This window comes from Pelophylax lessonae (assembly GCF_965119305.1).
Source record: "Pelophylax lessonae genome assembly, chromosome: 10".
Taxonomy (NCBI): domain Eukaryota; kingdom Metazoa; phylum Chordata; class Amphibia; order Anura; family Ranidae; genus Pelophylax; species Pelophylax lessonae.
In genome coordinates this window covers 170,944,401-170,959,937 of record NC_138777.1, presented here as the reverse complement: position 1 = coordinate 170,959,937, position 15,537 = coordinate 170,944,401, and the positions used below count along the sequence as shown (strand labels likewise).

General features: G+C 42.5%; 1 protein-coding gene across 3 annotated transcripts in view; it reads right to left on the bottom strand.

Moving 5' to 3' along the window:
• LOC309565315 (sodium/calcium exchanger 1-like) overlaps nt 1-12,499 on the bottom strand; it is a 132,780-nt gene extending 120,281 nt beyond the window's left edge. For 2 of the 3 annotated variants that reach the window (XM_082270225.1, XM_082270227.1), the window contains exons 1-2: nt 12,035-12,097; nt 2,871-4,621 (exon numbers count right to left, since the gene is read on the bottom strand). In XM_082270225.1, coding sequence (XP_082126351.1) covers nt 2,871-4,621; nt 12,035-12,049 — 1,766 coding nt within the window. In that variant the 5' untranslated portion in view covers nt 12,050-12,097. Of the gene's footprint in view, nt 1-2,870; nt 4,622-12,034; nt 12,098-12,230 lie in introns of those variants that run through there. The other variant, XM_082270226.1, reaches the window with a different exon arrangement.
• Nucleotides 12,500-15,537: the final 3,038 nt, after the last annotated feature.

Sequence of the window (15,537 nt, the reverse complement as noted above, 5' to 3'; positions counted from 1 at the left end):
CCTCCACCCAGTGCCAGCAGCACCCATGCAGCCCCAGACCACGATACTCCCACCACCATGCTTGACTGTAGGCAAGACACACTTGTCTTTGTACTCCTCCCCTTGTTTGCGACCACCTACACTTGACGCCATCTGAACCAAATAAGTTTATCTTGGTCTCATCAGACCACAGGACATGATTGCAGTTATCCATGTCCTTAGCCTGCTTGTCTTCAGCAAACTATTTGCGGGCTTTCTTGTGCATTATCTTTAGAAGAGGCTTTGTTCTGGGATGACAGCCATGCAGACCAATTTTATGCAGTGTTCCACGTATGGTCTGAGCACTGACAGGCTGACCCCCCACCCAGGGCCGGTGCTAGACAATTTTGCGCCCTAGGCAAGACCAGCTACTTGCGCCCCCCCCCACCCACACACACACACACATTAGGAGTGCCTCCTTACACATCAGTGCCCCCTTACACATAAGCAGTGCCCCAGTGCACTTCAGTGCCCCCTTACACATCAGCAGTGCCCCAGTGAACTTCAGTGCCCCCTTACACATCAGGAGAGCCCCTTAACACATCAGAACCCTTTTACATATCACAGCTCCCCTTACATATCAAGGATACCCCTTACATTATCAGCAGCCCCCACACACCAGGAGTACCCCCTTACACATAAGAGCCCTCCCTTATATATCAGGAGTGCCATCTCATATTGGAAGTGCCCCCTTACTCATTTAAGCACATCTACACATCAAAGTGCCCTTTTCACGTCAGAGGAGCCCCCTTGCACATCAGGAGAGCCCCTTTACACATCAGAACCTCCTTACATATCAAAGCCTTCCCTTACATATAAAGGGTACCCCTTAGATAAGCAGTGACCCCTTACACACCAGGAGTGCCCCCTTAAACACCAGAGTCCACCTTAAATATCAGGATTGCCTCCCTACATCAGGAGTGCCCCCTACACATCTGAGCTCCCTTATTCACCAGGAGTGCACCCCTTATACATGCACCTCTGAGTCTGAGTCTGTGTTACAAGTGGGAGACACCATGTCCGAACATATGCTTAGACTCTATGATAAGTACAGAGGAGGAGGAGCCGAGCAGTACAACTAGGACCCTTCCAAACTGAAGAGAAGAAGAATAAAGAAATGAAGAATCAGATCAAGATTTTACCTTAAACTCCTACGGCGCCTGATCCTGTACACTCCCCACATCACGTGCTGCAAATCCAGCCTGCAGTGCTAACCGCACTGAAAGAAGTGGGTGGAGTGGAGGCGGAGCCAAATTGGAGTAGATGGGGAGGCGGCGGCGGCACAGCGGCTTGGAGGAGGAAGGAGTGACGTCATTGGTTGCTAGACGCCAAGCGGCTCTAGCAACCAGTGCTGTGTGTGTGTGGGCTGCCGCCCGCCTCCTGCAGCTTAGAGAGAGAGCGGCCACGGCCCACAGGCAGAGCCAGTGGAGTCGGATCGGATGTGGTCATGCGGATGATGATGATAAATTGATGATCCATTCCAGATGGTGCAATAATGGGTCACTGAACAGTAAGTCTTGCTACAGTGCACCCCTAGGCGGCAGTGCGCCCTAGGCGGCTGCCTAGTTCGCCTAGTGGGAGTGCCGGCCCTGTCCCCACCCCTTCAACCTCTGCAGCAATGCTGGCAGCACTCATAGGTTTATTTCCCAAAAACAACCTCTGGATATGACGCAGATCATGTGCACTCAACTTCTTTGGGTGACCATGGCGAGGCCTGTTCTAAGTGGAACCTGTCTTGTTAAACCGCTGTATGGTCTTGGCCACCGTGCTGCAGCTCAGTTTCAGGGTCTTGGCAATCGCCTTTTAGCTTTATGTAGAGCAACAATTCTTTTTTTTCAGATCTTTAGAGAGTTCTTTGCCATGAGGTGCCATGTTGAACTTCCAGTGACCAGTATGAGAGAGTGAGAACGATAACACCAAATTTAACACACCTGCTGCCCATTCACACTTGAGACCCTGTAACATTTCTTTTCATTTTTTAACGAGTCACATGACACCAGGGAGCGAAAATGGCTAATTGGGCCCAATTTGGACATTTTCACTTAGGGGTGTACTCACTTTTGTTGCCAGCGGTTTAGATATTTATGGCTGTGTTTTGAGTTATTTTGAGTTGTTTTGAGGGAACAGCAAATTTACACTGTTATACAAGCTGTACACTTATTACTTTACATTGTAGCAAAGTGTAATTTCTTAAGTGCTGGTTCACATTTCTGCGATGCGGGAACGCTGTGAATATACAGCGTGTTCCCGCATCGCATCCGCACCTCGGCAGTTCACACTGCCATATGCGATACGCTGGGGTGTCAATTAAAAGTTAACGACACCCCCAGATTAGATCGCATATCGCAGTGCGATCTGAAAGTTCGCACAGAATCGGATCGTACTAGTGTGAACCACCATGCGATCTGATTCTGCTGCGGACCAAAAAAAGGGTCCTGTGCGCGTTTGGTGCGATTGCGGTGCGAATTTAGCGAAACAAACAGACAACCTGTATAGCTGAATTTGCACCGCACAGAGATCGCATGTAATTTTAGGAGCAGTGCGCTCCGAATTACATGCGATCTCTGTCATCGCAGAAATGTGAACCAGCACTCAGTGTTGTCACATGAAAAGATATAATAAAATATTTACAACAATTTGAGTGGTGTACTCATTTTTGTGAGATACTGTATATCATCCATACAAAAATAAAACAGAAATTATATATAGCAACTGAATAAGAGAATAAGGCCACACTGTTACTGGATGAAATGTATAAATGACAGCCTGTCTGGGTATAATCATTTTTAATCCAACCCCCTTTTTTCTATATGACTATCTGTATATATAATAGAAATTTAAACTATACTCACGTAGTTTCATCATTTTGAAATTCCACTTTTCCAGCCAGTTCCAGGTAGTCCTCTCCTGCTTTTGCTGTTCCTTCGCTTGTTCTGTAAGGAATTACAACTTTCCCTCTTGCTCCTGACCCCCTTACCACTTTTGCCCTCATGGTTCCCAAACTTTCGCTCACTTTCATGCTACTTGATTCAAAGCTGAAGATACCAGCATGGTCATCATCAAATATAGTCACTGTGGCTCTCTTCCCAGCCCCAAGCCTTACTCTACCTTGCCCCTCTCTTACACCTCTTGCTCTGCGGGGGTTGCTCAGCTGCACATAGAAATGTTCATCTTCCTCAAATACATCATCATCAATAATGCCCAGACGCAGTTCTTTTCTGGTTTCACCAGCCTGGAACACAAGTGTGCCTTCTGCCAATTCATAGTCTGACCCTGCATTGGCTGAGCCATCTTCAGTTCTATAATCTACCTGAACTGCCCCTTCACCATTCGCCCTTTTGCACAAGACCCAAACACTAACTGTACCGCAATTTTCAAAACACTGGTAATGAGTGTGTTCAAATTCCACCTCTGTCCACCCATTCTCTTCTTCACCTCGCCCACCCCCTTCATCTCTGGTTCCACCATCTGTCAATGCTCTCCTTGCCTGATCTGCTGCATGCTTCTTTAGCACATTTCCTGCACCAATCATCATCCTTGTGGCTTGAATCCTATAAAATGCTCTGCTTTTTTGTTGTTGAACAAGTGACTGATAATTTGCAAGTTCCATAAGCTGCTCCATGTCTTTCCCAGGATAACGCTGACGCATGTCTTTAAACACTCTGGCCATATCTCTCCGTTCCTCTTCTTCTTCACCATCAAAATCTACAGCGCTTTCATTTCCAGCCATTCTCATCTCTTCTGCATCTTCCTGAGCAACTGCATCTTCTGCACCAACAAAAACACCTCGGCTTTTGCCAGCTCTGTACTTTGCCCTGCCTTTTCTTCCTGAGAAACGGTAAAATAACAGCCTCCTGTCAGCTATCCAAGCCTGTAGAACACATATTGGGAAGAAGAAGAAAGTCAGTAATGCTTCCCATACCTCTACCTCTCCAGGTGATGACCAGGACAAAATGAGGAACAACCAAACATAGGCAAAGACGCTCCAAAAAGCTGTAACCGCAAAGACTCGTGGGTGACGGATTCGACGACTCTCACCATCAGGGACAACTGATACACAAAGTCCAATTATAACAAACATATTGAAGGCAGCTGAACCAACAATAGTGCTGGGCCCCATGTCACCAGCCTCAAAGCCTCTTCCAACTACTTCAATGATAGAAAGTAAAATCTCTGGAGCTGAGGAACCCAAGGCCATCAGAGTAAGGTTGGAAACTGTTTCATTCCATAAGCGTACACTTGTTACTGTCACCTCCCCATTTGGGCGTCTGAATGTGATTCGCCTCTCTTGTGAAGTAATGACTTCAATGGATGCCATAAATCGGTCAGCTATGATAGACATTCCCAAAAACATGTATACCAGTGCCACAAAATATACAATGGCCCGTGCTGCTCGATCACCTGTTGAAGGAGGATGTGGCAACCAGGCAGGAAGCAAAACACCATCTGTACATTCTCCATTTAGTTCACGGCTTGGTCCACAAGTGGAAGAATTTGAAGGAGATGAAGAGACAGTAACTGAAGGCAAGACCAACAGGGTAAAAAGAAAAAAGGACATGATGGAGATAGAAGGGAAAGGAGGTAGAGGGAAGTGTTGGATCACCTAAAAGGAAAAAAAAATTAAGTTATTGTGATTTATAATAGCAGACATTATCTCAAATATGTAAAATAGATAAAAGCATCACAGGTTCCTCCAGGCTGGCAGCTACTGCAAAGCTGCCTACTACACACAGCTTGCATTGTTAGAAAATGCGTTTAAGGCTCGGTTCACACTGTAAACAGCATGTGAATCTCACAGGAACCACACCAAAAAGTCTGGGTAGGTGGGACTGTTAAATGTACTAGCATGTTTAGATAAACTAACACTTGAAGTCAAACTCCAGCTAACACTTTATAAGCAGTTTCTTCCTTTTATGATAAGGTTTTATATAAGGTTTTATATAAGGGTTTAATATATATAACAGTTGACCATTGTAAGCACTCCTGTCAGTGGTAAATGGTTTGTCTCATCTGTGTAACTCATACATTCTGCTGGAGAGCTTATTCTTTCCAAAAACAACAGACTTTTCTGTCTGGATCACTAGATTAAAATATAACAAAGAAATCCTATAAAAGAAAACAAATACAACCATCACATGCATCTAAGAAATAGTAGGCTGCAATATAATAAATTATTTATTTTGGGTTTTTATACTACTTTAACCACTTAAGGACCAGAAGATTTTGCTGCTTAATGACCAGGCCCTATTTTGCGATTCGGCAGTGTTAATTTAATGGACAATTGCGCGGACGTGCGACGCTGTACCCAAATAAAATTGACATCCTTTTTTTCCCACAAATAGAGCTTTCTTTTGGTGGTATTTGATCACCTGTGCGATTTTTATTTTTTGCACTATAAACAAAAAAAGAGCAACAATTTTGAAAAAAAAAAAACAATATTTTTCACATTCTGCTATATAACATTCCCAAAAAAAAAAATTAAAAATCTAAATTTTTTAACATTTTAGGCCAATTTGTTTTCTGCTACATATTTTTGGTAAAAAAAAAAAAAAATTGCAATAAGCGTATTTTGATTGGTTTGCACAAAAGTTATTGTGTCTACTAACTATGGGAAAGATTTATGTAATTTTTTTTTGTTTCTTTGTTTTTTTTACTAGCAATGGTGGCAATCTGCGATTTTTTGTGGGACTGCGACATTGCAGCGGACAGATCGGACGCCTAACTGTCATTTTTGACACTTTGGGGGTACCAGTGACATTACTACAGTAATCAGTGCTAAAAATATGCACTGTTACTGTAATAATGCCATTGGCAGGGAAGGGGTTATACTATTACATATTATACATAATACTATTAGTTGGGCTTGTGAGATCCTCACAGAGACATGCGATCCTATATAGCAGGATCACATAGCCTCTGTGATAACTTTGGGGAGAATGACGGACGGCTGTGTTTACATCAGCCGTCTGTCCTTCTCTGTAAGCTGGGGGAGATTGCGAGTGGCCGGCGGCCATCGGAGCCGCCTGTCACACGCACTGACTCCCCAGCTGATGAGCGGGGGCAGGAGCGCGCTCACCCCCTAGAGTCCCCTGAGTGAGCGACGTAGTACTACGTCGGTTTTCCCAGGAGCGGCCGCATGCCGCAGTAAATCTGCGGTGAGCGGTCGTCAAGTGGTTAAATGTGTTTTTTTTGTGTGGGGATCTCACTTAAAATCCAAACCAGACTCAAAGGGACTGGTATTTTTTTTGGTGGGAGAGTAATTTCTTTTCATTCTTGCTGTAGGATGTGCTACAGCAATACTGACTATTACAAAGAAAAAAAACAGTTTAATTTGCCATTTTACAATAGCATACAAAGCTCTCCAAAGGTCCCCAAAAATACAATGCAGATGCCTAGGGGTCTGCTATGTATTTGGGGGGTTCTTTGGAGGGGGTCAGTGTGCCATTTTTTTCCCAGCAGAGAAATGTAATTTGCCAGCAATTTAAAACATTGGTTTCCTTTGTAAATGTCAGTTCTACTGCAGCCCCTTCACAAGCAGGATAAGGGCACCTACAAGCATGAAGTTAAGCATTTAAAAACAATCACTGTTCTCAGCCCTCATTTTTTACAATTTTTTATATTTTTTGCCCTGGTACATGTTCCCAGGGAAGCTCCCCCCATGCTATTTTTTTGACAACTCCTTGCCTTTTAGTAAAAAAAAAAAAAAAAAGGGGGTTTAGGCTCCCACTGATGTTGGTGGGGGTTATATGAAGTTTTTGCAAATGCAGCTCAAACCAAACCCAGGGCAATTTGGTCATCTCTATTTGTGAATTAATATAATTTGGAAAAAAAGCAATGGGAGATCCAAATTGTATGGGGCAATTTTCATGAATGAGATATAGCTAGAAAAAAAAAGAAAAACTGAGATGCGTTTAAGAATCCCCTATTGTATTGAAAACAAAGTACAATTCTTGTTGTTATTTTGATATCAAATTCCCATTTTGAATAGAGTTAACTTGAAATGACTTAAGATTGTTATATCTCTGTTTACTCTATGTGATACCAATATTTGTCATATTATTGTACCAATTCTCTTTGTACCACCATCTTCTGTTTCCTTTCAATAAAAGTTTGTATACAAAAATAAAACAAAGTACAATTTTGGTTTAAATATACTATAAGGTGTAACTAAAGGCAAACATTTTTTGTAGTTTTGGATAGAATAGAGAGGGATTAGAACACCTGTTAGCTTTTATTGCTATCTGCCCCCATTAGGGAGATTCACCTGCTCAAATTGTTCTGTTTATCCCTATTATCAAATGTGAAAGTAAATCAAAATCCCAAATTTTGGGTTGATATCAGAAGAGTAATAGAGGGGAAATCTTCCAGTAGGGACACTAGTTTTTGTGACCCTGGTGACACCCTGGAATTCCCTCACTATGGAGGGATTTCCTCTCACTTCCCTTTTTGGCTATGGGACAGGAACTGAGCCCCCGTTCACATCGGGGCGATTTGACATGCAACTGAACATGTCAAATCTCATGCAGCCTATTGCTGGCAACTGCCCTGTCCGAATCGGTGTGACGCCGCACCGATTTCTAAAAGTAGTTCCTGCACTACTTTTGGCAACTTCGGGGGGGGGGGGATGTGAATGAACCCACACAGATGTCTTTCACATCGCCCCCAAACTCGCAATGAAATGCAGGTTTAAAATTGTGCGAGTTCCGCTGAACTCGCATGATTCAAACCCCCCTCCAATGTGAACGAGGGCTGAAGGGAAATCTATCCTGTGAGACACAGATAGTGATAAGAAAACTTGAAGAGGTTATAATCCTTCCTTACTATGTTCAAATATTAAAAAACAGTTTTGATTTTAGTTACACTTTACCCCTTCTCACCCAGCCCTGGCATCCCTTTAATAGGGGATGATTGAGTAATCACTCTGATTGGCTTCACAGGGGTTATATTTGGACCTGGTCTTGCCAGCTACCGATCTTTAGTGGAGACCAAGAGCTGTCTTTGTCTCTGTGTTGGCAGGGCACAGTGTACGCGCTCTCAACACAGAAGCATCAGCTGCCCAGTGCGCCATGTGGGCCTTAAAGCCCACCATTTTGCCACCACACATATGTTTTATGTGGGTAGCAACAGGTTGAGCTATCTACACATACAGTACACAAAGACTTTTGCATGATCTTAGAAAACCCGACACAATTGTTTTAAATTCTGCACCTGTGTAGAGGCAAAGCAAATTCAGCAGACACGCACAAAAATTGTACAAGTTGGAAAAAACATAGCAATGTTTCCAATGTTGTTTGCTGAATCTGTAGAGAAAAGCAAGCATTGTACAACCCTGTGCTGAGCTTGCCCAGCATGCAATGTCCAGTTGTAATTGCAGCTGGTATAAAGCATACTTCAAGAAGGGAAAGATCATAATCTCTAGTGAGTAGGTACCTGAACTCTTTCCAAAAACATTTTCTTCATTGGCGTCTAGTGTTTAATAGCACAATTATACAACTTTGTTTGATTTGAATGCTAATCTGTTATTAGATTAGTGAAATTATGAGGGAAAATACTTTGCTATAAAATAAAAACACAGGAACGCTTTGCCAAATCAGTTGACACACAACTGTTATCTCTCTAATACATTGTATGTAGAATATAACCTAACAAACATGGTGAGTGTGCATCTACGTGATCTGTATACAGATTCTATCAGAAAGATGCCCATAGGCATTGAAAAACATAGAAAAATAATCTGACTGCTAAAAATGTTTTTCTACAATACAGTGGATAGTCATTACCCACTTGCTGATGGCCTTAAGATGTCTGATAATGTCCCAGGGTGCCCATAACTAGCATATTTATCACCTGAACTTGTTAAAACTTAAATTTCTGGATGAAAGGCATTTTACATCTTTGGGTACTTTTAAGGTTTTTACAGGCTAACATGACAGAACAATTTCCATGTGACTATCTTTTCCCTCAGTGACTGCATTGGCATCCAAAGTCAATTGGTATAGTGTCTATAAATACAGAATGTTTAAACACAGATTGAACTGCAATTATATATGTTCTGTTTTTTCATGTACATAGATGAAGGCTGAAATAGGGGGACCAATTTACTGAGCATGGTGAATTTAGGATTTTTTTTTAACAGTACTGACCTGTCTATTCCTGACCTATCTATACTAAACCTGCTATACAAATATAGGCATACCTCTGTCACAAACATAAAGCTGATCAGACGGAGGAGTCTTTGGCTTCTCATAGCTGTTACATTTGGCATGACCCACAAAGACTATTTATCCATTGCTACTGATCCCAAACTTACATTGACATATTGAAAGAATCTATGTTTTAATCTTGATGCTAAAATGCTAGGATAGCCCTGAGGGGCTCATGAAGTTTGGGCCATCTCGTTTGACTTGAGGAGCTTGACCATACAGTTCAATTCTAACTAATATGGATTTTGCTCACTCAATATTAACTTTGCTGTTATGCAGAAGGGTTTATATGATAGTTGAACACATGGACAGATCCAGTTATCACGTAACTGCAACGAAAATCCTGTTTTCTATCTGGGGAGTTATCTGTCAGGCCTCAACATCATAGGTTGCCCATACATGTTCTCACCATTGTTAGAATATGTCTAACACAACTTGCCCTGCCTGACACTAGTTGTGTTTCAGCATTTTGAATCGAAAGGTATACTGAAGGAGTCATGCAAACATTGACATAATAAAAAATTGGTATTAATTCTGGTACAAAATATAAAGTGAGTTCCTGTTCCAGGTTTGACAAGGCATGTGACTTTTAATGAATCTTTGTACAAAGTCTGACACATACTGGGGATCCCTGGATATAAATTTGATTCTGACATACTTAGGGTGCCTTTCTATCAATCTAAGGCCCCTTTCACACTATCCGTCCGTCCGACAGATTCCGTTTTTCTCAGCGGAGGATCGAGCCGCCGATCCCCCGCTGAGCAGAAGGAGGACAGCTGTGTCTCCGCGCTGTGTGCGGAGACACAGCTGTCAGTTCCCATGCATCTCTATGGGGGAAATCAGATGGGAACGGACCGTCGGACCGTTCTCATCCGATCCGCTGGACTGATGGAAAATAGGGTTTCCATCCGTCCAGATTTGACGGATCGGGTCGGATGTCAGCGGACATGTCTCCGCTGCCATCCGATGCCCCATAGGAATGCATGGGGGGACCGTTCAGATCTGCCAAAAAATCGAACAGGTGGATCTGAACGGTTCGCCTGTGTGAAAGGGGCCTTAAGTAGATATACCACAGTAGAGGAGTACGTCTAGTACAGATACAAAGTGTGTCACACACACACATAGGTAACACTAAAATAGTCCAGTAAACATCCAAAACCCATTCTGAAATAATGATTCATTCACAAGGCTGTAAAAAATGCATATACAAGGGGTTTTTAAATTGTGGATCTGAACACAGCTGCATTGTTTTTAATGGAGCCATTCGCACAGGTGCGTAAACATGCACTGCATTCAGATCTGTAACACCAAATCCAAAAATTTGAATAGGTACATGCCTTTGTAAGTGCATAAATAAAAGTAAAGTGTTTGCTACCCCAGCATTTCATATTCCTGATGTGTGCCTGTGGTACCATGTACTTATATGAAAAAGTATCCTATTTTCTTTGTATTGCTTCCTTTGTGTGAAATCCCTGGTGTTCCTGCCAGTCCCTCTGCTTTCCTACTAAAAACTGACCACACTAAGCAGGAGAACACATTGTGGTCAGTTCTCTAGCTGTGCTGAGAACTCAGCCTGCTCTCCTCCAATTATCAGAATTGTCCTGACAACCCCCCCCCCCCCCCCCACACACACACACAGCCTTTCACTGGAAAGCTCAGTTTGCTGCTGCTTCTCCTCCCCCCAGCTCTTACGCAGCTGAGAACAGAGGAATGTGATAACTTATAAAAAAGAGGAAAAAAAGGTATTTACCATGTTTTTTTATATCTATACACAAATGTTTTGCCTTTCATTTCAGTTGTAAACGGAATGGGTTGTTTTACAAGGTGTTTATTTACAATCACTTTCAGTCTAAATAAAGATTAGAAAAATCAATTATCATTATGTACGCATGCACATCTTTATGCAATTAAATGCATCTATATGCAAATGTTTTACTGATCATTCCGCAGGAAGTTTCTCCTAGAAAATACATGTGTATTATTATCGGTAAAATATTTACAGCCCTGTGAATGAAGCCATAGGAAACAGCTATCACAGATAGATCCAGATAGCTCATATGCCACATCGACCAGTAATATAAAGATACTGTCAAGATCCAGTCCTAATGCTGGACTTAATGAAGGACTCCATCCCATATCTGAATGTGACAAACTGAGGAAACATCAATGCCTTGGTCCTATCCTTACTTGTTGAAAATTAATCTTGGAACATTAATTACGCCTGTCTTCTTTGATATAAGGGGGAAGCTACTAACCTGTCACAGTTTGATTGACACCCATCACTGTCTTTGATGTACTAAAAGAGTTCCCTCCCATTGCCTTGGAATAGCAGATCTATCTCAGTCTTTCTGACATCATATTTCCATCCCCCCAATTGTGCTTCTTTCCTTCCTTTTCTTGTCTGAATTTCTTTTTTTTTCCCTTTAGCTTTGGGATTTGTCATAGAACATAATGCACATAAGGCCCTTTTCTTTCTGATCCTTTTCTTTCCCTCAGTAATAAGTCCTGTATTTCGCTCATTGTGCTGGTTCGCATTTCTCCCCTCATCTTTTTTCTGATGTAAACTAGGCTGGAAGTTGTTTTATTTCTGCGCTCATCACTGCATCTTCCTTCTCACATGCTCAGGAGTGAAGGAGGTTCTGTGTGTGTCGGGGTCTCTTCTTCTCTGTCTCCTATGCACTACGCTAATGCTTCATGACCTTTCTTCTTGATCCACACTCCTAACCGAACTCACTCTATGTTTGTATCTGCTCCTCTCGCTGAACACGCCAGCTCTCAATATCCCAACTATCCACTTCATTGCTCCCTCTCACCTTTTTTCTCTCCATCTCGCTCCCCGTATCCGCACCTGCCTTGCTTCCATCCACGCTGCCTCTCTCATTCCCATAATACTGGGGGGGGGGGGGGGGGGGTTATTGATTCACTTTTCCCTCTCCTCGCCTTATACCGCAGACCCCCTCCCCACCCCAACACTCTTCCCTTTCCCCCAAATTTACAAAGAGCAATCACCTTGTGAATCCACCGTTGTGCATCTCCCGTTCAGCTGCACGGCAAGCTGGCATGTGTGAAAGCACGCATGTGTGAAAGCAGAAGTCTTCTGGCATGTGAAGAGGCATGAGGCTGTTTGTGCATCTGTGCAAGGCTCTCGCACACACGAAAAAAAAAAAATGCCTGTGTCCCTGTATACTGCAGCTAGGAGCATATACACACACTGCACTGTGATGAGGGAGAGAGGAGAGGAGGGGGAGAATGTGTGAGAGAGAGGAGTGTAGAGAGCGAATGAAAGGATGGAAGAGACACAGAATGTATGTGTGTGTGAAAAGGGGGGAGTGAGAATGGAGACTAGGTAGACTAAAAGAGAGAAAGGAGAGCGTGGGAAAAAGAGGAACCACCTTGGATTATGTATTATTCATTCACATTCAGCATTGTCCATCATAGCTGTATACATATATGCATATAGGTAGGTTTATTTATATATCTATATCTATATAAATATATATATCTATATATATATATGCACCTATGCAGTATGCATACATTTTTAATGAAAGAGAAATAGAGGCAACACCATTCACACTTCCACATATATAGATTAACACTCACACTCTAAAGCATGCGTGCTAAAGATATCTGCTTTGAAATATGTAGCACATGTCCATAAGCACAAACTCATTTTCAAATCCAGCTTACAAATGAGAATATTTTCCTCTGACAGAAACTGTAACAAGCGTGACGGGATTTATATCAGACATTAATCCCCAGCCTGCCAGAGCAATCATTTAACCTTTCACCTGCCAAAACATGACTTTGCCTCTCTCATTCCACAGCACCACCTCATTTGAGCTCTTTGCCCTCTCTGCATTGTTCCTCTGCTTTAACACCACCTAAACTGCACTTCACCAGAGCAATCCTATGACCTGTGCCTGTCACTTCAACTTTTTTCTACTACAGAACCATGACATCTCCTTCTTCAGTAGTATTCTTTTAGGCGGCATTACATTCCCCCTCTACATTGACTGTATTACTGGACCACTGTTCTTCCGCAGCGTCATATCCCCCCCACTCCCAATTCATTAACAGTATTGCTTAATCCCTCTACTTCTACAACATCATGTCACCCCTCTTCAATTAACGTCATCATTTGACCCCTCTTCTTCTACTGCATCATATTCCTCCAATTCACTAACTGGATCACTTGTCCCCAATATTTCCACAAGAACATGTCACCCCTCCCCATTACCAGTATTACTTGACCTATCTTTTTCCACAGCATCATATCCCCCCAATTCATCCATAGCCCCGCTTGCCTCCCACACTTCCACAACATCATGTCCCCCTTTCAATTAACATCATCACTTGACCTCTCTTCTTCCACTGCATCATATCCCCCCCCCCTCAATTCATTAAAAGGATCACTTGTCTCCAATATTTCCACAAGAACATGTATCAGGCACTTTGCCAGAGCAATCCTATGACCTGTGCCTGTCACTTCATCCTTTTTCTACTACAGAACCATGACACCTCCTTCTTTAGTAGTTTTCTTTTTTCGCAGCATTACAATCCCCCTCTACATTGACTGCATTACTGGACCACTGTTCTTCCACAGCGTCATAGCCCCCCTATCCTCAATTCATTAACAATATCGCTTAATCCCTCTACTTCTACAACATCATGTCACCCCTCTTCAATTAACATCATCACTTGACCTCTCTTCTTCTACTGCATCATATCCCGCCAATTCATTACTGGATAACTTGTCCCCAATATTTCTACAAGATCATGTCACCCCTCCCCATTAACAGCATTACTTGACCTATCTTCTTCCACAGGATCATATCCCACCCTAGTTCATCAATAGCCTTGCTTGCCTCCCATACTTCCACAATATCATGTCCCCCCTTCATTAACAACATTGCTTGACCTCTCTTCTTCTACTGCATCATATCCCCCCAATTCATTACCGGATCACTTGTCCTCAATATTTCTACTAGATCATGTCACCCCTCCCCATTAACAGCATTACTTGACCTATCTTCTTCCACAGCATCATATCCCTCCCCCCCCCTAGTTCATCAATAGCCTTGCTTGCCTCCCATACTTCCACAACATCATGTCCCCCCTTCATTAACAACATTGCTTGACCTCTCTTCTTCCACTGTGCCATACCCCCCCCCTTCCCTATTCATCAATAGCATTAACCCCAGTTCTTCCACAACATCATGTCACCCCTCTTCATTAACAATATCTCTTGACCCCTTTTCTTACACAACATCATATACCCCAAAGTTCATTGACAGCCTCACTTAACTCCTGTATTTCCACAACGCCATGTCACCTTTCTTCATTAACAATGTCACTTGACCCCTCTACTCCAACAACATAACCCCCTCCCCCATTTCATTAACAGCATTACTCAATTTCTGAACGTCCACAACATCATGCATGTCACCCTCTTCATTAAATAATCGTTTCACCTCTCTTGTCTCCCACTGTATCAATACCCCCCCATTTAGTAACAGCATAACTTAACTAACGTACTTCTGCAACATCATGTCATCCATTCCCATTAACAACATCACAAGACCGCTCTGGTCTACCACTGCATCATGCCACCACCCCAATTCATCAATAGAATCATTTAATCCTCATTCTTTCACAACATCATGTCACCCCAGTTCATTGACAGCATTACTCTTGACCCTTCTTGCACAGACTCTTATCTCTCTTTTTCATTAACAGCATCACTTAACCCCTCTTCTTTTACAGCATGCTATCACTCTCATCTTCATAAGTGTCCTTTGTCCATAGCATCATCAGCAGCACTGTTCTTTCCTCAGCACTATATTACTTCTCTTCATTAAAAGTATCATTAGACACCTCTTGTTCAACAAAATTATAGAACTCTTGTAACTGTGCAAGATAATGTAATTCATCTTTTTGCACAACACCACTCACTAATCTCTGTAGTGTCATTCTATGGCCTTACATAACCTGTCATACTGTAAGATATCCTTTACCTCTCTTGCTGTGTTCTATCATTTAACCTGTTTTCCAGTGCAGCACCTTGTCTCTCTCTTCCTAGACAACCTCCTTTACACATCATCTTCCCATAAACAGCATGTAATCACCTATCCTTTGGCATAGCTTAGCTCTCTTTTCTCTCAGGCATCACTTAGCAACTTTGCACGGCCAAAACAAATGATCAACACAACATCGTACTGAAATCATTATATGACGCCCCGTGTCAAAGCATCCCTTTTGCTCTGTCATAGAGAAATATGTCAGTGTAGCACCCTCTTAGGTAGGTGCAAGGAAA